Source organism: Arachis hypogaea, chromosome 15 (assembly GCF_003086295.3).
Source record: "Arachis hypogaea cultivar Tifrunner chromosome 15, arahy.Tifrunner.gnm2.J5K5, whole genome shotgun sequence".
Lineage (NCBI taxonomy): Eukaryota > Viridiplantae > Streptophyta > Magnoliopsida > Fabales > Fabaceae > Arachis > Arachis hypogaea.
The window spans coordinates 153,817,075-153,844,307 of NC_092050.1; the positions used below are offsets into that span (position 1 = coordinate 153,817,075).

General features: G+C 31.9%; 1 protein-coding gene and 2 long non-coding RNA genes across 3 annotated transcripts; 1 reads left to right on the forward strand and 2 right to left on the reverse strand.

The window, feature by feature from the left end:
• Window positions 1–2,239: 2,239 nt before the first annotated feature.
• Window positions 2,240–4,388, reverse strand: LOC140179274 (uncharacterized). Its single transcript, XR_011872868.1, has 2 exons — window positions 3,366–4,388; window positions 2,240–2,544 (listed from the first exon to the last, which is right to left on the reverse strand). It is a non-coding gene; the product is annotated as an uncharacterized lncRNA (long non-coding RNA).
• Window positions 4,389–8,468: 4,080 nt separating this feature from the next.
• Window positions 8,469–10,980, reverse strand: LOC140179273 (uncharacterized). Its single transcript, XR_011872867.1, has 3 exons — window positions 10,696–10,980; window positions 9,506–10,563; window positions 8,469–8,684 (listed from the first exon to the last, which is right to left on the reverse strand). It is a non-coding gene; the product is annotated as an uncharacterized lncRNA (long non-coding RNA).
• A 1,856-nt stretch (window positions 10,981–12,836) lies between these two features.
• On the forward strand, window positions 12,837–15,874 carry LOC112749300 (disease resistance protein ADR2-like). Its single transcript, XM_025797560.2, has 4 exons — window positions 12,837–13,449; window positions 13,569–14,381; window positions 14,487–15,023; window positions 15,542–15,874. Exons 1-4 carry the CDS (start codon window positions 13,420–13,422, stop codon window positions 15,617–15,619), a joined length of 1,458 nt encoding a protein of 485 aa, XP_025653345.1. The 5' UTR covers window positions 12,837–13,419; the 3' UTR covers window positions 15,620–15,874.
• Window positions 15,875–27,233: the final 11,359 nt, after the last annotated feature.

Consider the following 27,233-nt stretch of genomic DNA (forward strand, 5'->3'; position numbering starts at 1 on the left):
CAGCTCCATTAGCAACCAAGGTTCACCCGAACGGCGACCGGTGACGAAACAACCCTCTATTCACGATGGCTCCTCTCGCACGTTCTGTTTCTCTCTCTTCGAGCTCTCTCTTCTCTCTCAACAATGGCGACGGCAACTTGGCAAGGCGGCAGTTGAAGCTCAGCAGTGACGGAGACAAGGCGCGGCGGCTGTCCTTTCTCGTCTCGTCTCTCGCGCTCGTCCCCTCTCTTGGACGCATCTCTCGGTTCTGGCCTCTGATGGCGACGCGACGGCAGCGAGCTGGACGCAGCTGGCGGCGACGTGACGGGACACGAATGGCGAGCTCCAGGCCGGCAGTGACAAGGCGTGGCTCTGTCTCTCTCCCCTCGCGTGGTGGCTTGGTGTGGACATCTCCCTCCTTCCTCCCTTCGCTTCTTGCGGTCTCCCCTATTCTCTCTTTCCCTTTTCTTTCTTTCTTTTTCCGTGGAGTCTAGGTGTGTGTGCTGTGGGGAAGAGAGTGTGAGGCGAGTGAGAGTGTGTGCGGCGGTGGGAGGTGAGTGAGAGAGTGTGGCTAGGGTTAGAGAAAGAAGAAAATAAAAATCTAGGAGTGGGTCCCACCGGCTTATCTATTTATTTATTTTTTTCTGGCTATTACAATTATGATTAATAATATTATTATGACATTTGTAATATGGATGTTTATTACTTTTAGTGAGCTATTTATAAAAATTAATAAATTAATTATTGCGGTTATAAATTTATTGTATTATTTATAACGGTAAGATATAATAAATATAGGAATATGAATTCAATGTATTTAGAGGTTACAAATGTATTGGATTCTATTTTTTAGTTTTCTATTTGTATATATATATTTTTTTTTGCTGATTTGGAAATAATAGTTGATCTGCCAAGAATTGACTGGTTGATTTTAAAGTTGTGCCAAATAATAATTATTCTAAAGTTGGCAATGCAATTGATGTAATTAATGACCTAAACTTATGGAGTTGCCGTCAACATAATTATTGTAATAATTATATATTTAGATTTGTATCCATGCATGATGCATCTTATATGTACAAATATACGCAACAAAAGCTAAAAGTTAAACATTTTTAGTAAAAAAAAAAAAAAGAAAATAGTTAATTAGTGTTTTGAGGTAAACATGCATGCATAATACATCTTATATACTACGAATGTATCTAATATATAAAAATGTATGTCTAATATCATATATTTTTTGGTTTCGTTTTGATACTCTTTTAATAAATTTGTTTTTTTTTTTAGTTTTCAAATATTCTTTTCAAATTTTATATTGGTAAAATAAAATAGAATTTGTTTTTAATAATAAGTAAAAACTACAATAATAGTTCTTTATACCTAGTGTTACTTCTAAAAATTAAAATGATTATTTTTTTTACAAAAAATACAGAGACTCGAATTCGCGACCAATATGAGAGACTATGCCATTTGAGGTATAACTCATTGGCAAAAATTAAAATGATTATAATAATCATAATTATAATAATAAAATATAATTTTCATTTTTTAAACTTTTAATTTATAAATTAATTGTTGCGGTTATAAATTTATTGTATTGTTTATAACGGTAAGATATATCATATAATAAATACAGGAATATGAATTTAATATATTTGGAGATTACAAATTTATTGGATTTTATTTTTTAGATTTTTATTTCTATATTTTATTTTTTTGCTGATTTGGAAATAATAGTTGATTTAGCAAGAATTGAGTGGTTGATTCTAAAGTTGTGCCAAGTAAGCAATATTGCTGACATGGCATTAGTAGAAAGAAAGAAATGTCTCAAAAGTAATGTGGTGCATACTTATGTATCTACTTTTATATATTAAGAATAGATATTTTTGTACATAAAAGGAGCCCTGGGAGTCTGGGACTAGAGTGATTCATTGAACTTGTTCTTGTTCTTGAAGATAACATAAAGTGCACAATCTTGTTTATTTCATTAGTGACAGACAAGAAAAAAGAATATTGTACAGTATGATAGAAATCACCATGCATGTGTACTTGAGATATCCATTCAATGTGGCACTTGCTACTTTTTTATCAACAGATTAAATTGTATGCTACACTACACTGAATGATTCTGAATTTCTAACATGAGTACTACGAGAATAGCTAGGAATGCAAATAAGTAGTTTATTAGTCATATCTCAACAAGAATGTGGAGCACAGACCATAATGGTTCTAAAATAACCTTATGCAAAATATTGGAATGTATGAAAATGAGTTACTTATTATGGATGTCACGACCCAAAATGAGTCATGACCGGCGCTCAGGAAAATAATCCTATAGCAAGCCTAACATAGTCAAATATAAGTTCAATAAGCAAGTACAAATATTTTACAAGTTCTAAAATAAATAATTATATATTTTTAACAAAAAAAATTAAAATAACTAAGAATAGTTGGTCCTGCCTGTGACATATGGAGCATATACTTCTAGGAACTCGACAAAGAATAGGTACTCATTGCAGACCGTTACTCTTGAATAGAAAGTCTCACACAGTCAAATATTTGTTCCTGAAAAATATTTTTAGGAAAACGGGGTGAGTTTTGCAACTCAGTGACCAGACAATACATCTATAATCAACATGAGACTATACAAACATTATCATCAAAGTAATTTTAATTAGAAAGTAATAGTTAATAATAATAAGTGAATCAATAAGGGAGTTCTCATACAGAAATCAAATCAAAAGTCCACACCTAGGCGGCTCCACCTCTATGGGTAGCCCTTTCCTCTTGTGTGTCCTAACAGAATAACAGATCTAACGTGTGGCCTACACGTTAGGCTAGCAACACCCCTGCTAGCTGGAGTCTGAGTTAGATGCATCTAAGTTAACGTCATAACCGCCATTAACTACGGTTTTCTAATACGAGTCTCCCAAACCAATTCAAATCATATAATTTCAAATACAACAAGTCTTTGATCTTTCAAATATATAAGATATCGAATCAAATCAAATCATATTATACTTTCTCATAAAAAATATTTCCAATCATACTTTTTCAATCATAAGAAATTTCAGACATATTTCACAATCTTTAAAGTAAGTGAGTACCAACAAATACTTCAATGCTTCAAAAACAGATTTTCAAGTAAAATCAAACATTTTAGAATAATGCAAAACTTCCTCAAAAATATATATAGTCTCATGTATAGTTCCGAAAATATAAACTTCATAAAAACAAATTATTTAATTCTAAAAAATCAATTATTCTAATCCATTTAAAATCATTCAAGGCAAATATAGTGAGTATAATTCAAAAATCATAATTGATATATATCAAAATAATTATAGATGCAAAATCAAATAATTATAAATGTAAAGCCTACTCACAACGTAGTCCCAAGGGACCGAAGATACCAAACCCAGAGTGCCAAATTCAAGGTAAGAAGGATTGAAGTGGAATGGAAAGAATGAGCGTAGAATTTGAACCGGAGTAGCGACAAAATAGAGCTGCTATAGTTCTCGATTGTTGAAACTATAATCCAAACGCGTTGACAGAACCTTTCCTCTCAACCCGAAACTGCAGCAGCCACAACCTTAGCTCCAAATCACTTTTTCAGCAACCACGACGACTCAGACTTTAGGGAAACAAGTAGCGGCAGCATCGGTGGTAGTTCCGGCAACAACAGCGCCATACCCATTGACCAGAAACCCCGGCAGCGGCGGCGGCAGAAGAACGGCGACCTCAATGTGACTTTCCGGCGGCCAGAGGTGCGGTGGCGCTTCCGGCAGCGAGCCACTCCAGCAACCCCTTGTGCAAGCTCTCTTCCTCCGGCAGCGACCCAGACGGCAGCGGTGAGCTCGTCGCAGCAGCTCCCCCGACAGCCAGCCCTCCAACACGACAACAACAACACAAAGGCTTCCCTCTCTCTCCTCGCGTTCGCCTCTTTCTCTCTCCTCCATCGTTGTTGATGACGGCGGCAACTGGCAGCAAGGTGTGGCAGTTCGGCGGCTCAGTGGGGAGGGCAGTGGCAGGACACGCAGCGGCGGTCCTCTCTTCTCCCTCGCAGCGCAGCTCTCCGTCCATTCTTCTCTTCTTTATTCATGTGATTTGTGTGTGTGTTGTGAGTGAGGAAGGGGGTTTGGGGAGGGTGACGACTAGTGAGGACTGAGGGTTGAGAGAGAGTGTTTTTGTGTGATTAGGGTTAGGGAAAAAGGAAGAGTGGCCCACATTTTTTTTTTGATTTATTACATTCTTCCCTCCTTTAAAAATTCGGTCCCCGAATTTCAAACCAACTTACTATTTATATTGTCTTTTCGGCAGTACAAGTCACATCTATTTCATACAACTAGACCCTGATGCAAGAAATGATGCATTTAGGAATAAGGAAAGAAAACAACATTGAGACAACCTTATCCGAAAGAAGTGTAACCACATCATGACACCATAAGTTTAATAATTTGCACAAATATATAGCAAGAACAAGGCTAAAAATCAAGCTATCTGAGCAAAGTTGCAGGAAAGAACTTAAGCACTTTAATTATACAATATTACATCCAGATACAAATTGAACCCAATGCATAAAGAAAAACATTTTGCAGATATTATGCAACGATCAAATGCTGTGCATTTCTTAATATTCACATATACAATGTAGCAAAAGGAGCCGATATGAAGCACCATCAATCACAAAGAACAGATTGCATAATTAGATTGATATGAAAATTTTCAAAAGCACACTACAAACTCTAATTGGAGTTCAAATAACATAGCCAAAAGTATAAAATATATAGAGTAACACAAATTCTAACAATACACCCAAAACATAAAACAAAAATAAAAAGCACAGTCATATGAGATTCCAAGAGTTCAAGTACAATTATGTGGTGGATAAGGATGAGAAAGGAGAGAGGCAATGTGAAGAATTAAGCAGAATATACATGACCAGATTCCAGACTTAGAGACAAACATAACCAACACATCAAACCAAGCATGCAAGATATAGCCAGCAAAACATTTTCAAATCATATTATGCATATTAACCTTAAATGTCAAGTGATAAGAGATAGGAAGGTTGAACAGAAGGAAGGAATTTAATCGATCTACAAGGCTCTTTAAGGGCATTGTGAAAACAGCATATTAGTAGGAATAGTTCCGCTTACTCAAACATAGCATTGGCACTAGCCATCCTTCAGGTTAGCAATCGACAATTCCAAATAATAAACTAAAAAATGTGCTACATATACACCAATTGATAAACAAACAGAATGCTATTAGTTGGGAAACAATACCACCAATCTAGCAAAGTTTCGAATTTCATTACTCAACCACCATTACAATGCAGCGCACTCAAGGAGTAATAGAACCACAGATTTATGAAGCTCAAGAATATCGACCGGCGACAACATATTCCAATTAGTTGCAATCCTGAGCAACTTAAAACCAACAAAGTGATGTCTCAAAAAGGTCATATAACATAGGATCAGTTAAGCAGCAGACTAATGAATCAATGTGACTACCTCAAAAATTCGATCATGTTAAGAACTTTACAAAGCCTATATATCTTTGGAAGAAAAATGGTTGATACAACAATTTAAAATAAATTGTACTTAGATCATGATGTGCAAATTTAAAGAATAATAGTACAACTGATATCAAACCCTTAATGTATGAAGAAATGTCAACCTAAGATGTGGGCTATGAACCAAGGCAAAGTACTAGTAGTAAAACAGTCGATTTTCAGAATTTCTAACAGACAATATTCAAAATATACTGTGATTGTTACCAAGGACAAATTTGGCCAAAAAAGAACAACTTAACACAAAACCCTCAATGCAGAGACTCTTTAATCAATTAAAATCCTTATTGGGCAAACAAAGTAGAATCCGCGACATAGTTAGATAATCAACAAAATCAATGGGGTAATAGAAAATATTGATTCTGCAAATGAAACAAAATCAGAAAAAGAAAAACCCCCTTTATTTTTTTGAAACCATCAGTAAGAATGAGTAACTTAATACAAAGCCAGCTACTAAATATCACTAGAATTCAAAACTACATAACAAAAACAACAATCCTATTAGCCAAGATAATCCAGCCAAAAGTACAAAACTAATTTATCTCACTGCCTTTCACTATTAAAATAAATGAAAAAAGCTCAACAGGCTGTAAAAGGACAAGCTAATAAATTTATTACACTAGAGCATATAGTCTGCAATCACACAATCACCAGAAGCATATAAAGCATCTGCACCCAATAAGCGATGATAGACTTGAATCAAACATCCATTCGCAACTCAATTCGTTTCACAACCATCATTTGAGAAAATTATATAGTAACAAAAATAGTTTATTGACAAAAATATTTATGATGTTTGGCATTACTTAAAAGTTAAAAACCAAAGAAATCGTCGGTGTGTCACTACAAAGTAACACAACACAGCTTTCGAAATACGTACAAAAACATAATTGTAACTTTGTAAGGGCAAAGGCCATAAAGATAAATAAAAAGATGTACTACCACAACTAAAACCACAGGCTAGGAGCATTTTAAGGGGAAAAATGAAGAAACAAGCCAAATCCACAACAATTTGGGCAGAGCAAAATAAAAATTCATGAGTATGAATAATAGGCATAAAAAGATTTTGCATGTACAACAACAATTTAAACTAGAGAAAAGAGGAGAAAAAAAAAACATAATTAGACACAGCATGTGAACAGATAAGCTAAACCCATAATAAAGTAAAGCAAAATGAACATTCATCAGAAAATTGAAAAAAAATGTGCCACTCTAAAAATAGAAACACGATAATCCTATATATAAAAGAAACAGTCACATAACACAGATGATATGATAAGCACAATACTTGATAGTTTTGACATGTTAAAAATTAATTAGGTTTAAAAAAAACAGTGTAGAAAAAAAGAAAAATAAACAAGGCAAGGTCATTAAAATGTGAATGCAATACTAAACTTTTTACATAAATCTTATAGTGCTGACTAGAGTAACTAACTTTTACGTAAAGCATCATATAATGGACTACCAATGAGGTAATATTGAGTAAAAGTTAGAACAACATGCTAAAAGAGTTGGAACAACTTTTCTACTCAATAAAATAATTAATTTGAAGGAAAAAATTCAGATGCTCAAGTGTGTCACAAAAGTATTGTACAGATCACAAGTTCATCATGACAAACTTCAATTTGAAATTATCAAGCCCTCATCGTATCAAAGAAATCAAAACATTTATTAATCCATCATATATAACTACAAATCAGGCATATAATCTCCAACAACAACACAAGCAATTAAGAGTGTTTATTACCCCCATTCAATAGAAATTTTTACAAGATAACAACCAAGATTCACCTAGTTACAGTCACATCAGTCACCAATTCAGTAACAAATAATAAGATTAACTCCTATATAGCAGCAACAACCAATAACCTTATGGATCTCAAAAATAATTAACCAAAATCATTTACTTGTTAATTACTGTAATAATCACTAATCAAATGACATGAATCAGCAAACAAGTATCTAATCAGTGGCTAACACTCATAGGCAAGCTACAATTTATCACATTTAAAATAATCATCAAATGGTTCATAATTACCATGATCAATCCACAAGCTCAGCAAATAAGTCTATAAAATTAGAAATCACCTATAATCTAAGAGACGTATTCACTTAATAACATATAAACAAGAAGATTCTACCTGAGTGAAGCTCAAATGTGTTTTTCATACGACCAGTTATACTAAGTATAGAACTTTAGCACTCAATTTGGTTAACATCCAAATGTTAATATCAACTATGGAAATTTCAATGATCTTGGACAAAGACAAAACTTTCTCAAAGAAACTCATGCTGTGGATTTAGTGTCTTTAAAATCAATTATCTATCATCCGTATTATAGTTAGCAAACTTATTTAATATTTGTTTAACTAGAAACTAAATAAACACACATTTCAAACGGATCATAACAATTAAAGATCAAACGGAACCTAAAACAATACAATAATTTAATGTGTTAAAGTAGATAAAAGTGGGGCTAAATATCAATTCATATTATGTACCATTACTCAAAACATTCTATTTCCATGAAAAAAATTCACAAACTTTAAATCTATTAGAGACTAAGTCGAGATTGGGTACAAAGGGAAGGAAAAGAGTCGCAAGAAGCGGCTGGAAAGGAAAAGAGTGGCAAGAAGTGGCTGGAAAGGAAAAGAGTGGCAAGAAGCGGCAGAGGTCATATGATAACAACCAGATGACAACAACGACATAAAGAACAAGAATGACAATCCTATAGGCCTCTGATAGTGCCACAATTCGTACAAATAGGCGCGCTTCTATTTATACAATTGTGATCCTACCATAGGAAACTTGCTCCATATTACACAGATTAAACCAGGCTCTGATACCACTCTGTCACGACCCAAAATGAGTCATGACCGGCGCTCAGGAAAATAATCCTATAGCAAGCCTAACATAGTCAAATATAAGTTCAATAAGCAAGTACAAATATTTTACAAGTTCTAAAATAAATAATTATATATTTTTAACAAAAAAAATTAAAATAACTAAGAATAGTTGGTCCTGCCTGTGACATATGGAGCATATACTTCTAGGAACTCGACAAAGAATAGGTACTCATTGCAGACCGTTACTCTTGAATAGAAAGTCTCACACAGTCAAATATTTGTTCCTGAAAAATATTTTTAGGAAAACGGGGTGAGTTTTGCAACTCAGTGACCAGACAATACATCTATAATCAACATGAGACTATACAAACATTATCATCAAAGTAATTTTAATTAGAAAGTAATAGTTAATAATAATAAGTGAATCAATAAGGGAGTTCTCATACAGAAATCAAATCAAAAGTCCACACCTAGGCGGCTCCACCTCTATGGGTAGCCCTTTCCTCTTGTGTGTCCTAATAGAATAACAGATCTAACGTGTGGCCTACACGTTAGGCTAGCAACACCCCTGCTAGCTGGAGTCTGAGTTAGATGCATCTAAGTTAACGTCATAACCGCCGTTAACTATGGTTTTCTAATACGAGTCTCCCAAACCAATTCAAATCATATAATTTCAAATACAACAAGTCTTTGATCTTTCAAATATATAAGATATCGAATCAAATCAAATCATATTATACTTTCTCATCAAAAATATTTCCAATCATACTTTTTCAATCATAAGAAATTTCAGACATATTTCACAATCTTTAAAGTAAGTGAGTACCAACAAATACTTCAATGCTTCAAAAACAGATTTTCAAGTAAAATCAAACATTTTAGAATAATGCAAAACTTCCTCAAAAATATATATAGTCTCATGTATAGTTCCGAAAATATAAACTTCATAAAAACAAATTATTTAATTCTAAAAAATCAATTATTCTAATCCATTTAAAATCATTCAAGGCAAATATAGTGAGTATAATTCAAAAATCATAATTGATATATATCAAAATAATTATAGATGCAAAATCAAATAATTATAAATGTAAAGCCTACTCACAACGTAGTCCCAAGGGACCGAAGATACCAAACCCAGAGTGCCAAATTCAAGGTAAGAAGGATTGAAGTGGAATGGAAAGAATGAGCGTAGAATTTGAACCGGAGTAGCGACAAAATAGAGCTGCTATAGTTCTCGATTGTTGAAACTATAATCCAAACGGGTTGACAGAACCTTTCCTCTCAACCCGAAACTGCAGCAGCCACAACCTTAGCTCCAAATCACTTTTTCAGCAACCACGACGACTCAGACTTTAGGGAAACAAGTAGCGGCAGCATCGGTGGTAGTTCCGGCAACAACAGCGCCATACCCATTGACCAGAAACCCCGGCAGCGGCGGCGGCAGAAGAACGGCGACCTCAATGTGACTTTCCGGCGGCCAGAGGTGCGGTGGCGCTTCCGGCAGCGAGCCACTCCAGCAACCCTTTGTGCAAGCTCTCTTCCTCCGGCAGCGACCCAGACGGCAGCGGTGAGCTCGTCGCAGCAGCTCCCCCGACAGCCAGCCCTCCAACACGACAACAACAACACAAAGGCTTCCCTCTCTCTCCTCGCGTTCGCCTCTTTCTCTCTCCTCCATCGTTGTTGATGACGGCGGCAACTGGCAGCAAGGTGTGGCGGTTCGGCGGCTCAGTGGGGAGGGCAGTGGCAGGACACACAGCGGCGGTCCTCTCTTCTCCCTCGCAGCGCAGCTCTCCCTCCATTCTTCTCTTCTTTATTCATGTGATTTGTGTGTGTGTTGTGAGTGAGGAAGGGGGTTTGGGGAGGGTGACGACTAGTGAGGACTGAGGGTTGAGAGAGAGTGTTTTTGTGTGATTAGGGTTAGGGAAAAAGGAAGAGTGGCCCACATTTTTTTTTGATTTATTACAATGGAATAGTAAGAACATGGAATTATTTGATTCAAGCTACACTAGACCTCCTTATCAGCACTCACTAATTCTCAATCACGTCCACAACATTAGAGACACTTCATAAAAAGAACATGACCATAGTTTCGAAGGGCAAAACAGAGTAAACCTCCTCTTATTGGCAGAGTTACCAGGAACTGGAATGAAAACTGGATCACTGGATTCAAACAAGAAAAAAAAAGGTTGAGATATGTGACGGTATGCTAACCATAGCCACCAATCAGCAGAACAAAATCTCAATCCAATCATTAACAGGATAATGGAATTCAAAAACAAAATGAAGACATACCTTGCTTATTCTATGTTATTGTTTGAAAAATCTTTCTCTTATTCTTTCTCTATAATAAATTAATAATGCTGTGGATTCTAAATAGCTAAAAATCTAAATCATTTCTATAATTTTATCTCTTTAATTAAATGAATATCATCTTTATATATCAAAAAGCATGAAATTGAAGTAATTCTAAACAGATAAATGTGATTAAGGAGCATCCTCCAATCCAATTATTTAGTGGGCTTGGCACTAACAAGTAACAACATTAAGAAGCTCAATTTCAGTAACTTTTTGTATCATACATTTATATATTGAATGATTCGGAATTCATAACACAATGCAAATGCAAAGCAAATAGATAACCCTGTTGCCCACGGTCTGGACTTGGTCTGGACTCGAGTCCCCAGGATAAAAATAATAATAGATGAATAATGACACAACAATATAATAATTATGCAAATTGCAAGGTAGGGGACACACACCCCTGAAATTTCGGGGAAAGAACAAAACATGCTGAGACCTGATTTCTTAAGTTCATAGATAAAGACTTTTGGGATAAAAAAAAATTCAGAATCACAAATTACAGGCAAAATATGAGGCATCAGTAAGAAAATTAATTCCACTGCCTAAATTTAATTCATTCATATGACACTGACTCATGCTGATCATATAAGAAATAAAGTCTTATCAATACTTGTCTTCTTATTTACCTTTTTGTGAATTCTATATGTGCTTCTTAGAAGTAATTTAAGACATGAATGCCAACTCTACTTTGTACAAGGCATGCCAAATGGAAAGTCAAGAATTGTGTTAGTGTGTTACTTTTTCTGAGATTTATGTTTCTCACAGCACTAGACATTTTGATCTCATTTATTGTTGATTTTTGTGAGCAACAACTCCAACCTAATCTTAAACTCTTATTTTTTTAATTTTCTTTTGATTTGGTTGATGCATGCAACACATATACTAAACAGCTAGTTTGTCAAAGGCTTCAATACAGCAACTAATTTCTTAGTGAACTCAATCACTTGTTAAATTCAGCAGGGTCAAATTAAAACCACTAATCAAAACTTCTTTTCCAGATCTTAATTTCACTTCGTTATGATTTTTTGAATAAATAATTTTGAAGGAAACTAAAGCTAATCCAAACATAGATATTACTAAATTAAACTAATAAAAAAGATGGCCGTGGTTAGATTTCCGGAAACGTGTAAAAATGGATTTCGTACACTGCTAGTGCCCATTGATATTTCATCAAAGAAACGTTCGCGAGCATTTGGAATAGAGAGTTGAATCCATTTATTTGATCATAAGGGTAGCATGGAGGATATTCGATTCACATATCCTTATGAAAGAAGAAAATTAGGCTGCATTTCAGAAATGAAGTCCTTCAGGGTCTTTAGATTGTTGCTGTATACTTCTTTTTTTTTAACTTTGTTCATTGGATTCATGGTCTGAAAGTAAAAGTGGTTACTTGGATATAAAGAAACAAACAGGATTGAATTAAAAATTAAGTTATTTTGGGTGTAGAGTGAGAGAGAGATTCTTTGGTAAACAGAAATGGAAGAAAGTGTTAGTGTTATTGCAGTTATTAGTTTATTATCAATCAGTGACAGAAGAAGACAATAATAATGTCCGTTGAGGGTAGAAAACGCGGTTGTGTTGTTCATAGTAAATGCGAATAATTAGTCTATGTTTTTTCCCTTCTTCCTTAGAAAATTGTATGCAATGCAAGAAGAAAATATAGTGGGCTTATGTACATTAATGATCATTCTTTTAAGATTTTATACGAACGAGTTCTCAGAACATTATTTCACATCAAATCAATATTCAATATAGGATCATATTCTCTTTCTTCTCATGTAATCTTATCCTTTTGAGAGTAATAATTAAGAAAATAATAGTTATGCAAGGTGTCCCTTCCTTGAAATTTCTAGGCAAAAACTAAGTTACTGCTTTACAATGTTTGTGACTTTCATTTTTTGTTGTTTTATTTTAAAGGAGGATCAGCAAAGTATATTCTCTCTTAATATTAATAAGTTGTTGTCCATATATATAGAATCTTGAACAGTGAGTTATTGATGATAATGAAAGGCTCTGCAGCTTTTGTAATGTGTCAACGTGTATAGATTGTAAAGTTTTATTAGATTGGAACAAGTTGTCTTTTAAAAAAATTGCTAAACATAAAAAGTACTAATCAAAGTTTATTCTTGGTTAAGAATGATTCCTTGTTGGTTGAATAAGTTTTCTATTGTTACTTTCTTCAATCCTAGTTTTGAAGGAAACCATGTACCTTATTTTACTTCCATCTCCCAATTTCTGTTACTTTTTCTTGATTCCTTTTTTCTACAAACCAAGAATTGGAGCAATGTGTTCACAACAAGCTTGTGACTTAGTTTTCTATATTCTAATATTCTACGAGGGCAAAAAACATTGACACCTTATCAGATGAACTCAATTAATCTGTATAATTAAGTGTGATTAATTAATGAATTTTGGCATTATCACACATTGTCAAAAGAATAATACCTGAAAGTTCACATCATATAAGTATGACTACTGTTTATTCACAGAACAAGTTGTTAAGAGTCCCACAAACGACACTAAAATGGTCGTTTTTCCAAAGGTCCCAAATATCTTCCAAATAGTTTAAGAGTATTGGAATGGAGGAGGTATCCATAGAGATATTTTCCCTCTAATTTTGATCCAGAAAAGCTTTTCATACTCAAGTTGCCTTACATGTCACCCAAGTTGGATAGCTTATCCAAGGTAAGCGTACTAAATTCATTTTTATGGTTTTGTATGTTTGCAAATTCACATGATCAGGTTTATTTGGTTTTATTTTAATTTGTTCATTAATTTGGTTTGTTTGTCTGTTTTTTCTCCAGATGTCGATCACCTTAAAAGTTTTGAATTTTGATTACAGTGATTCTTTGAAAGAGATACTTGATGTGTCTAATCTTCAAAATGTAGAAGAATTTTCTTTTGAAGGATGTAGTAATTTAGTCTCAGTTCACAGTTCAGTTGGTTTTTTACCTAAACTTAAAATATTGAATGCTAAAAGGTGCCCCAAGCTCAGAAGTTTTCCTCCGGATATTAATTTGACCTCACTGGAAACACTCGGTCTATCTGGATGCTCAAGCCTTGAGAAATTTCCAGAAATTCCAGAAAAGATGGAAAATCTAGAAGTGCTTGATTTGAGTGACAATGGCATAAAAGATTTGCCATGTTCATTTTGTAACCTTTCTAGATTGCAGCGTTTGTATTTGAGGGTTAATGAAATGTATAGAATACCAAGTGTCATTGGCATGATGCCACGCCTGTATGCGTGTGATATTGAGTTAAGAGGAAATAAGGGGAGGGTATCAGGAGAGCAGGAAGAGGGGCTTCATGGAATACTCACTCACTCCCTTCCCTCTTCACATTTGGAAAATCTTTATGTCAGAAACAGCAATTTGTCATATGACTTTTTTCCCGTAGCTGTTGCATGGTTTCCCAATCTGAAAGTGTTATATCTAAGAGGCAGTAATTTCACAGTCCTTCCTGAATGCATCCAACAGTTTCGCTTTCTTTATGCTCTCGATGTGGATGATTGCGAGCATCTTCGGGAGATTAGAGGGATTCCACCGAACTTGAAAAGCTTCTCAGCAGTAAACTGCAAATCATTGAGTCCGAGGTGCACAAGCGTGTTACTCAATCAGGTTTCGTTACTTTTTAATAATTAGCAATGTAGGATCACATCATAATTCATATTAAGTTACTAATGTATGCTAAACCACTGCTTCTGCATTACGAATGAATGACAGGAACTGCACCAGGGTAGAAGCACCGAGTTTGCGATGCCAGGTGGAAGCATTCCAAGGTGGTTTGAGAGGCGCAGCAGTGGAGCTTCTATTTCTTTCTGGTTTCGTGGCACCGAATTCTCTGACAGTGCTTTTTGCTTAGCAATTCTACTCAAAGATGACATCCCTTCCCCACTTCTAGTATACCCCACTGTGACCATCAATGGCAACCAAGTTGAATATGGATGGCGGAGCAATGTGGATCAATTATTTATTTTTAGGATGAACACCAGATGTTATGATTATAAAGCACTACATTTTGAAAGAGGATGGAATCATGTGAAGCTTTCATATGAAGCATGTAACTATCATGGGGAAGAGGTCCCAAGTGAGTCAATTGCAAAAGAGATTGGAATGCACGTATGGAAGCAAGAGAGTAGTAATATAATGGAAGATATTCGATTCACTGATCCTTACAGAAAGAGAAAACGAGATGATGAAGCTCTCAATAGTATTGCACAAGTTATGGAGGGAGAGGGGCAGCGCTGGTGTCTGTCCAAGGTAAAATTATTCTTAGTCTCAGTGCTGCACTTTTCAGTTGCTCAGTATTATTCTTATCAATGATAATCTTGTGCATAAATAGAACAAAATAACTAAAAGGAGCACTAGGACTATTCTTGTTTTTGTTCTTGAAGAAAAGATAAGAACACAGACTTCTTGCATGACAGAAATCAGTGATATATGACCATTCACTATGCTTGTGTACCAGAGATAGATGACCATTCATTCCATTCAATATGGTACTTGGTACTTTGAGAAACAGCTTTATATGATACTATTTACTATATTATATTGAATGATTCTGAAATTGTAACAAAATGGCTACTGATGAGGTGTGCGCTTTTACCAATTCCATGCTTTTCATAAGAGTAGATTAACAAATATCCAAGCCAACCCTCAATTGCAAGCAAGGCAAATATCTAACTCTGTGGGCTGTGGCCCACAGTCAATTTGAATTTATATTATTTTCTTTATGTTAGTAAGGTGTTTGCTTCTTTCATTTACTCATTGCTTTGTAGACAAGAAATGAAGATGACATCTTGAGTCTGCCAATGCCAAAGAAGGCTTGTTTTCAGTTCAGTTCGGATGCAAGCTAAACTATCACTGATGCAGATGCAGAAGCAGAGAAGGATATGGCCCAACTCACAAGAGGGTTAGGAAACCTCCTTTTGGGTGAAGCACTACCTTATGGGAATAAGTGGGGTAAAGCACTGTAGGAATAGGATGTAGAAGAGTTTAGGAAGAGAATCGTTTGTAATTGGGGAGTTTTCCCGAGACTTGAAGACAGGGAATTACCATTGTTCCATTGTCAATTTCCTTGATCTATAATATTCATAGATCCCTTTCTGTAATTCTGATTGCTGTTCCATGCATTATTCTTAAATTTACCCTTAAATATACACACACAAAATACATATTTTAAAAATTTTTAATTTTACTGTTGTAGATCTTATTGAAAAACTGTATACACTAAGGGAAGAAGAATAAGTAGATATCAAAGAAAAATTCACAAAAAAATACAAAAAAATAAAATTTCCGTACTACAACATAAAATATTATTAACATGTATTTTTATTTTATGCTATTTAAATTATTCTTATTAAAAAAAGCTTATTTAATATATTATATATACACACAAAATAAATATTCTAAATATTTTTATTCTTATTATTATAGATGTTATTAAAAAACTGTATACACTAAGAGAAGAAGAATAAGTAGGTGTAAAAAAAAATCTACAAAAAATACAAAAAATAACATTTTTATACTACAACATAAAAAAATATTACAGATTCAAATTATAAAAAATTTCGTCAAATTCTATCACATTATACCTATCATAAAAAAATTCATGAAATTATAAATTACTAACTCAACAATCATTATAAATTCAAAATTAAATCAAAGATTTTAGATCAAAGTGCTACAAAAATTTTTGTGTTATTTGATAGAGAAGCAAAAAAATTATTAGGCATAATTACTTTAAATTCAATTACCTTTTAAGATAGTAATGACACTCAAGTATCATTCCAATTGAAAAATTTATAGACCTTTACACGGATATTTGAAGCCAAAGTAAATAATTTTAAAATATTTGTCCCAACAAAAAAATACCGAAACTCAACTTCTATTACAACAAATAATACAGGCAATACAACAAAATTTTCATTTATTCAAACAATCCCGTTAGGAAATCAAGAGGGGTCTAGTTAACAATAAGTTAACAAATATTTTTGAATTATATTCTATACTAATTAATAACATTAATTGTCATTAATTAGTGGTTATTTAATTTTTTTAAAAGATACAAAATTAATAATTATTAATTGCATCTTCTTACTCTAATTCACCTTTTACCATTTATTACGCAAACACTAATTTCTCTTTCCAAATAAAAACTTCGAAACTTCAAAAAACAAAAAGCACCAAAACATAAGATAAAGAATCATCCAAATCTTAAGAAAAAAAACATACAAAACATAGGAAAAAGAATCATCCAAATCCAAAAAAAAAATACAAAACATAGGAAAAAGAATCCTCCAAAACTAATAAAAAGTATCATCCAAAATGTAGAAAAAAGAAACAAAAAAACTAGTTAAAAAAATCATTCAAAACCAAAAAGGAGGAAGAGAAGAAGAGCCGCAGGGTGGCCGGCGACGACGTCTTGGACGGCGTTGCATGGATAGTGGGGGACTCGCAGTAGCGTGTTGCGATGAGTGGAGGAGTCGCCATGGATCAGAGTAGTTAATCGCGTGTCGCGAATGGGGACCTGGTGGTGGATGCGTCGTGACGGATGGAGAGTCGTGGGATGCGAGTGGTGAGCGATGGGGAGTCGCAATGGGATGTGAGGAGGGTGAAGTAGAAGTGCGATGGTGGTTGTCTTTCCTGCGTGAACGACAGATGAGGTGGCGAAGAAGGATGCAAGGACGACCGGTGATGGCGCGCGAGGACGGTGCTATGGCGACGCTAGCGGCGCGAGGACGAAACCGCGGCGACGTGGGGCATTGGGAAGAGGAATTAGGATTTGTGGTTTTGTGCGGTGAATGGTGAGTGGAAGTGAAAATAAATTAGGGTAAGTTTTGATTCAAAAATGCCATTAATGTCAATTAATCAAATTTTGAATTTAAAAAAATAATTTAAAATTAATCATTATTAATTGAATTGTTCAATTCTTGACTAGTGGACACTTGGCTCCCTATACTTTTTCTTATTCAAAATATCATTTATATTGCTCATTTATATTCTTCATTGATTATAAGAACCAACTTCACCAACTCTAATATCATCAGACCTAAATGACATACAAATCAAGAGATCAAAGAGACAGAAAAGTAAACGAATCTAAAACACGTCTTCAAATGAAGAACATATATACAAAGATGGAATAAAAAAAAACATAATAAATTAAAAAATATATACAAATCAGCAATTCAAAAAAAATATATTAAATTTAATATTAATTTGTATATATTTTAATTAATTTCTAAACAATATAATACATTTTAAAATATACAATATACTATTATTAATTTACTATCTCGCCCATTGCGCGGGTCTCACTCTAGTTTAATATAATAAGTGTTTAATTATAGATGTTGTATACATCAAATTCTTGATATTAAGTTAAGGGAGCCACTCGGATAAAGACGTTTAAAACGTCTTTTTTTAAAGATGTTTTTTAATAATTAAAATTCAATACATATAACTGATTAAAACCGTGTTATTTTTGTCAAAATTAGATCAGACAAATTAATTTAGCGAAAAAATCGATGAACTAAATCTTGAACCAATCTAAATTAATAATTTTTTTTATAGAAAATGGCTACAATACCCTTATTATAGAAAATGACAAAATACTCTTATTATATATATATATATTGAAAATCCTAAATCTTAACCCTTCTCATAGAGTTAAGATTCAAAATTTATATATATATATATATATATATATGAGTATTTTAATTATTTTCTATAATAGAGGTATTGTAGTCATTTTTTATAAAAAAAATATATATTAATTTAGACCGATTTAAAATTTGGTTCATCGATTTTTTGGTCAAATCAGTTTGTTTGATCTAATTATGACAAAAATAATACGGTTTAATCGATTACATATGTTAAATTTTAGGTGAGTTCTACCCAACCCCCTCTAAAATAACATATAAATTACCCTTTATGACATGGCTCATTTTAATTAGATGTTTAGTTTTAGTTTGAGTTAATTTAATCTAATAAGAGTTAACATCTTAACTAAAATAGGACTATTTTGTAATTACATATTTTTCAAGATGGGTAATTATATCATTTTTGTAAATACTTGTTCATTCACATTCATCTCATTTATTTTCAACTTCAAAATTTGCACTATTTTCTTGTCTAAATTATCTCTCTAGCTACCCATAAATCAAATCTTAAGTCTTGACAAAGCTAAAATCCAAACTCTTAATGGCAGTTGAAAATATAAGAAATTGGATACTCTCTTAAACTAAGAGAAATATGTAAAGATAGTATAATCAACAAAAGTCCAAATTAGCCATAAAAAATTGTTGTGCCAGATTGACAAGACTAAGCTAACCTTCTTTAGTCGAAATTGCACAATAACTATTATGATAGGAGTAACAAATAGTGTTATGCAACCATGGCTAGAGTAAATCTGCACCAAAAATAAATGCAAGAGAATTCTGAGGGAATCGCCAAAACTTTTCCGAACTTCCATCTAACAAATTTAAGAATGTACATCAATACGTGAAATTGCAGCCTCGTCGTTAAGGGATGAGAGAAGGCAGAAACAGAGACCGAGTGAGAGGGAAGGATAGCTAAGGACGGCGGCGCTGGTTGTGACGACAGCAATGACAATGCTTTGGAGGTCGGCGATGGCACGACAGACAGAGAGAACAGGACACCTAATGAGGCGGTTATGCTTAGGTGGCACGACGACGGTGACAGAATGGAGGAAGAGCAACAGGCCGTAAGCCATTATCAAAAATTAGGGTTCATTCTCTGGAAGCATGATTTGTGGAAGAAGCAAAATTCAATTTTTAATATTTTAATAAATTATATAATTACCCATTTTAAAAAATAATTTAATTACAAAATAATTTAACCGTAGTTAACATAACAACCAATTAAAGACTGACTTGTCATAGAAGGTAATTTACATGTTATTATAAAAAAGGTAGAGTAGAATTTACCTAAAATTTAGTGTTTAGAAAACATCTTTAAAAAAAGACATTTTAGGCGTCTTTATCCGACTCTCATAAATTAAATAAGGTTTGTATTATTATAGTTTAGCGTACGTGAAACTATATACGTTAAGTTATTAATGTTGGATCAGTGTGTTGATAATAATGTATGCTGAACTACTGGTGCAGAACTTATAACCCACAAACTAACTGGCAAGTGCACCGGATCGTACCAAGTAATATCTCGGGTGAGTGAGGGTCGATCCCACGAGAATTGATGGACTAAGCAACAATGGTTGATTAATTTACTTTGTTAGGCAAGCAGAAAATGGTGTTTGAAGGTTCAAAAGCATTAGCAGTAAGTTTAGAATAATAGAAAGCAAGCAGTAAATTGGTCAGTTAAGGCTTCAGAGTTATCTATTTTCCGAATTGACTTTTCTTACTAACTATTTTAATCATGCAAGATTTAATTCATGGCAAACTATATGTGACTAAACCCTAATTCCTTAGACCTTTGTAGTCTCCTCTAACATTCATCAACCGCCAATTCCTTGGTCACTTAATTCCAATTAGAGGGTGAAGTACAATTCTAGTTTATATGCCACAAAAATCCTATTTACCAAAATATAAGAGGATTATATGTCACATGTCCCGTTAAATCCATATAATTAGAAATTTAGGAGAATTTGTTTTCAAACTGTTGTTCAAGTAAAGAGCTTTTCCAAGTTATACAAGAATTCAATTAGAACCAAGGTCATACTTCCGTTCCACCCAGATTCATAAAATAAAGAACGAAAACAATTCTTGAATTATAAATCAGTATATGAATTAAAATAGAAAAATAATAGTATCAATCCATACAATAGACAGAGCTCCTAACCTTAACAGTAGAGGTTTAGTTGCTCATAGTTCAAAGAGAAAACTAGAATTCGTAAAAACTGTAAAGTGCCTAATGAGGTCCAAGAGAGGACAAGAGAAGAGTCTGCAGGGCTACTTCTTTTTCCCTTTTATATCTAATACTAATTAATGTAAAATATATTTCCTAAAACTAAAATAATATCTTTTTCTATTTTAAAATAAAATATAAATTAAATCAAAATTAATTTAGCTTCCTGGGTAGCTTTATACTTTAGCCTGGGGACCACTTGAGATGTTGAGGTCCACGCTGAACTTGGAATTTTCCAAGTTCAGCGTGGAGTGAGTGCAGTACGTCTTGTTTGTTTCCTTTTGAGTCCACGCTGAACTTGGATTATCCCAAGTTCAGCGTGGAAGCATGCGTACCTCTCCCTTTGTAATTTAGACTCCACGTTGAGCTTGGAAATTCCCAAGTTCAGCATGGAGGAGGCCGAATTGAACTTTTTGTGTGCGTTGGACTCCACGCTGAACTTAAGAAAGCTCAAGTTCAGCATAGAAGAGATAGAGTGAAATGGAAGAAAAGAGTATACTATTATATATCGTTGGAAGTTAGCTTTCCAATACCGCTGGAATCACGTCAATTGGACCTCTGTAACTCAAGTTATTTTTGTTTGAGTGCAAGGAGATCAGGGTTGATAGCATCATTTGCTTTCTTTCTTTTCTGCTACAAAACTCCGTCAAATCCATCCGAATACTATCTGAAATAAACAGAAATTGCAAATAACTCAAAGTAGCATTCATGGTGGCTAAAAGATATTTAAATCTTGATTAAACTCCACAATTTGAATGCAAATTTATTAGGAAAAGATAGAGAAGATGCTCACGCATCAACTACTGCTTCTGCATTATCAATGATTGACAGGAAGTGCATGAGGGTGGATGCACCGAGTTTGTGATGCCAGTTGAAAGGATTCCAAGGTGGTTTGAGAATCTATTTCTTTTTGGTTTCTTGGGATTGAATTCCTTTATTATGCTCTTTGCTTTGCAATTCTACTCAAGGATGACCTCCCTTCCCCAATTAGAGTAGCGCCCATCCTGACCGTCAATGGCAACCATGTTTCCTGTGGAATGAGGTATACCACAATGGATGGTTCAATAGCATCCACACAGCTATGTCAAAGGGTAATTAGTTACTATCTCTGTGTTGTGCTATATCATTGCTACTGATTTTAGTTATTGCTCCATTTTATTTTCATCAATAATATTCTGTAATTGTGAATTCTGTACTATTAGTTTGAGACATATTTCTAATTTTTACCTTGTACAAAGCATGTAAAATGAAGTAAAGAATTCATAGATGAAATTTTTCTGAATAAAGTGACACAAAACACACATATTATCTCACATAAATCAATTACATGACCAATTTAGCTAGATTCTCATTTTTAAACAGAAAAGCACGTATTTAGGCAAAAGAGTAGTATCATGCAAGATATTCAATTCACTGATCCTTACAAAATGACACAACTAATTATGATGATAATGATGGTGTCAATAGTATTGTCATGTAATATAAGAATAATAATAATAATAGATGAATTAATGACAAAGCAACACAAATAGTTATGCAAATTGCAAGGTAGAGGCAGAGACACCCTTCCTTGAAATTTCAAGGAAAGAACAGAACATATTTAGACCTGATTTTCATGAGTTCATATTTTACTATGTCACTGCTTTACAAAATTCTTTATTTTTTTTTTCCATTTTTTTCTTTTATATAGAGTAGAGGGCCCTTGGCCATGTCACTTTCATATGGCAGAGGATGGTCACCGTGGCCCAGTCACTTTGAATCTTTATTCTTTGCTTCATGTTATTAAAGTGTTTGCTTCTTTCATTTACGCATTGCTTTGTAGACAACAAAATAATATGACATGAGGCTGTAAGTGCCAGAGGAGCCTGATTTTCAGTTCAATTCAGATGCTAGCAAAACTATCACATGATGATATGTTGATTATTATAGACGATTTCCCTTCTTTTTTTTGTTGTGTACCTTTTGTGAATTCTATATGCTAATTTAAGACAAGAATTCATAGGTATTACTTTTTCTGAGATTTATGCTCCTCACGGCACTAGACATTTTGATATCATTATTGTTGATTTTTATGAAGCAAGAACAACTCCAAGCCAATCATAAACTCTGGTTGATGCAGGCGATACATATAATAAACAGCTACTTTGTCAAAGGCTTCAATACAGCAACTAATTTCTTAATGAACTCAATCACTTGTTAAATTCAGCAGGGAAAATTAAAATCGCTAATCAAAAGTCCTTTTTCATATCTTAGATATACTTTGTTATGCTTTTTTAATAAACAATTTTGAAGGAAACTAAAGCTAATCCCAAAATAGATATTACAAAATTAAATTAATAAAAAAGATAGCTGTAGATAGATTTCTGGAAACATGTACAAATGGATTTCATATACAGCAAGTGACCATTACCATTTTTATCAAAGAAAAGTTCACGAGCCATTTTGCAATAGAAAGCTGAATCCATTTATTTTATCAAAAGTGTAGCCTGGAGGATATTCAATTCACCTATCCTTATAAAAGAAGAAAATTGGACTGCATTTCAGAAATGAAGTTTTTCTGAGTCTTTAGAATGTTGCTGTATACTTTGCTCATTGGATTCAAGGTGTGAAAGTAAAATTGATTACTTAAAAATTTGTATGCTATGCAAAAAGAAAATATGGTGGGACCGTATATATAATCACTCTTCTAAGATTTGATGTGAACGAATTCTCAGAACAAAAGCATATATATCATTTTACATCAAATCAATATAATTAGTCTGTGTTTTCCCCCTCCTTTCTTAGAAATTTATATGCAATGCTAAGAAGAATGCACATACATCATTTTACGTCAAATCAATATCAATATAAGATCATCATGCTCCTAATTTTGTTCTCCTTCTTCGCATGTATAGTTAAGAAAATAATAGTTACGGAAAGTGGCCTTCCTTGAAATTTCGAGGCTAACACTAAGTTGGTGCTAAATATAATGTTTGTGACTTTCATTTTTTTTATGGATAAAGTAAAGGACCCTAAGCCTTCCTTTTTTATGGAGGCCACTCAGATAAACACGCCTAAAACGTCTTTTTTTAAAGATGTCTTTATGTTGTGTTTTAATTGGTTTTGGTATAATTTATTCGGTGTTCCTCATCACATATTATTAAATTCCTCAAAAGATTTTCTTTCCAAAAACAATAAAAAACATTTAATTTGGACTAAAACAAAAAAGGTAATAGATTAACTATTAGATTTTTTTTTAAAAGATTATTTACATAAAAAAATATATCACATTCATCAATAAATAAATAAATAAATATATATATATATATATATATATATATATATATAAAACAAGCTCAAGCGTTTAAAAATTTTTATAAATAAAAAAAATAATTAATTTATATTCGTACAATATATAAAATAATTACTATATTATTATTATATTATAGATTAAGATTCACTAATTTAATTTTTTTTATTTTTAATATAAGTATTAGAAATAAATAAAATTTTTATAATTAAATGTAGTGTAACAAAATATATATAATATTAATTAGTTCTTAAAAATTTTAAAAAAATAGTTTCTCATTTTAGTAAAATAACTATTTATTAAAGTAGACAAATTAATTATTTTTTTCTCATATACGGTTTTTTTAAGACATAAAAGCAATTAATTAGGACATTGGTTAAGATAATTAAAGTCACTATTTCATTAAATTTTTAATTTAAAGAAAAATCCTAGTTAATTTTGGTATAGAAATTTCGAATTTAAAAACATTGATAAAAATTATGTTGAATTTTGATTTATTTGATTTTCATTTAAATTAATCACTACATAAGTTAAAGTTCTGTTTTGAAGTTATATTCGAGCTTTAATCTGATTTTTAAAGTTTCAATTTACTTAGTTTGATTTTTTAACTTAGGTATCCGTGACTCATATTAGGGTTTTAAGTGTTTAGTGGAAAATAAAAAATAAGGTAAAAAAATTTCAATTGTCACATCAAATAGTCGCTAGAATGTATAATGTAGCAGTCGTTAGTCCATTTCAGCATGTCGTTAACGATTTTGTGAGACAGTGACAAAAATAAGAATAGGAACCAATGTGAGTCATAACTATTAAGTTGGGAGACATAATTGTTAGAACTGATTAGGAACCAATTGGGAGACATAATTTGTTGTTACTTGATTAGGAACCAATTGTGAGTCATAACTATTAAATTGAGTAAATCGAAATTTTTGAAATTAGATTGAAATATAATTGTTAGAATTGAACCAGTGATCGAACCGATCAAGCTACTGATTCACTGGTTTATTGGTTCAACTGATAAATCACTGGCTGAACCGATAAAACTGGTCTCACGTAAATATAAAATATAAAATAGTTAAAAACTTAAAATTAAAATTTGAAATGCATATCTTCACTAACATTTTATGAAAATCAAGTCTCAACTTCTAAAAATAACCAATATAAAAAAAAAACCATAAAATTTTAATACTACAATAGTATCTTATTTTGACACAATAAAAAAATAATTAATTCACAAAGCCTATCATCTAACTATAATATCATTAGATTTTAACACTAACATCAAAACAAATAACTTTAATCACAATACTAGCAATAAAATAGATCAAGTAAATTAATAAATTTTTAGTGAAATTTATATTTATATTAATAATGGTATATAATTAAAATATAATTAATTTTAAAAATAGAAAAAACAAAAATTAAATTAAATTAGATATTTATGTATACTATATAATTAGTATTTGTCAAGTATAGTACTTAGAAGTGCAATGGCTAAGTGGCAAGTAGAGGTTATTTTTGCTCCAAGGTTCTTAGTTCGAGACCTACCAACCGTTCGGTTTTTACAACTATGGATATAATAATGGTAATTAAGTTGACCATTTAGTTGTTTTAATGGTAATTAAAATCTAATAATAGTTTATAATAAAAGAAACATTCTTTTGCAACAATGAACCTATAGTAATAGTTAGGGGTGTTCATAGATTAGATCATATCCATATAAATCCACAGTATTTATCCGTATCTGATCTGTAATTTGAGAATATGATCTGATCTGTAAGATGATCGGATTGGATCGAATCGGATCCACACTCTAATCAGATAGAAGTAAATATGTTTAAAAAAGTAAACAAAAAAAATTATTGACTTTTTTTTATAAAAATAAAATTTTTTTATATTTTTTATTTTATGGATATATTTGATATCTGATCCAAACATAAAAAGTGCGAATATCGAATTTGATCTAATGAGTTTAGTGCGGATTGGATCGAAATTTCAGCCATATCCCATCTGTAAACACCCCTAGCAATAATAACTAAAAAATTATAATGATTATATTTTTAACTAAGAGGAAGTGCAAAAAAAAGTACTAAATACAAGAACATTTAATCAAATATTAAAAAAAATTTTACTTTAAAACATACAGTTGGACTTTTTTTGCTCATATATATATATATATATATATATATATATATATATATATATATATATATTATAATAATAATAATAATAATAATATGATAATTGCTTTGTATATCACACAAATATAAACGTTTTTTTTTTTCTATGATCTTAAGAAAGGTTTTGTAAGTCTCTAACTTTGTTGTCGATTTTTGTAGTGTTAGCTCTCATATTATCAATTTGATTCATATATAATTCGGATGATAAATTATTTGGTGACGTGCTTTCTTTTTTACTGTGATATACTTGTTTTATTATTATTATTATTATTATTATTATTATTATTATTATTATTATTATTATTATTATTATTATTATTATGTACATTAAAAAATAACAGGCCAAATTATTGCCATAACATAATAGAAGTATGGAAGTTTATCATTCTTCTCTAATGGAGGAAACAAAATTCTTTTCAATAATTTATTTAACGTTTAGTAGAATAAAAATAAATTTTATTAGAATAAATTTTAGTATGAGTTTAATATTTTTATTCATCATAAAATATTTATAGAATTACTCGTAGATAAATTTTGGAAAATAGAAAAAAAACCATGATTTTTAATTTTATTTTTAAATAAACTTTATTTTTAATTTTAAAATAAATTTTATTTTTATTTTTTAATAATATTAATTTTTTACTGTATATAATTATTCAATTATTTTTTAATCATATATAAATAAATTACTCTTAATAAGACTTTTTTGTGTTATTCAATTATCTTTTTTTTTAAAAATAATTAATTATTAAAATAATTAAAATTTTCACAACAAAAATAATAAAAAATTATGAATGAAAAAAATTAACCATCCTGATACTTTTTTGTATTTTTATTCATATTTTAATTATAAACATAAATATAATTTAATTATATTATTTATGAAATGTGACTATAGATGTAGATAAAATTTAGTTATATTACTTATATATAGTTTCATTGTATTGTATTGCTTATAAAGTTAGATTATAATTATGACAATAGAATTGTTCTTGTATTTTTATATGTGTGACTAATTGGTGATGTTAAAACATTACTCTTAATTATAAATAAGGTTTATAATTTAAAAAATCAAAGACTCAATTAAAAAGATACGAAAAAATGATGTTAAAATAT

Bases quoted from the DNA above. Each gene is read 5' to 3' on its own strand.
- LOC112749300 (XM_025797560.2), top strand. From the start codon at position 13,420: ATGTCACCCAAGTTGGATAGCTTATCCAAG. The intron at 13,450-13,568 runs GTAAGCGTACTA...TTTTTTCTCCAG, and splicing joins AGTTGGATAGCTTATCCAAG to ATGTCGATCACCTTAAAAGT. The intron at 15,024-15,541 runs GTAAAATTATTC...ATTGCTTTGTAG, and splicing joins AGCGCTGGTGTCTGTCCAAG to ACAAGAAATGAAGATGACAT.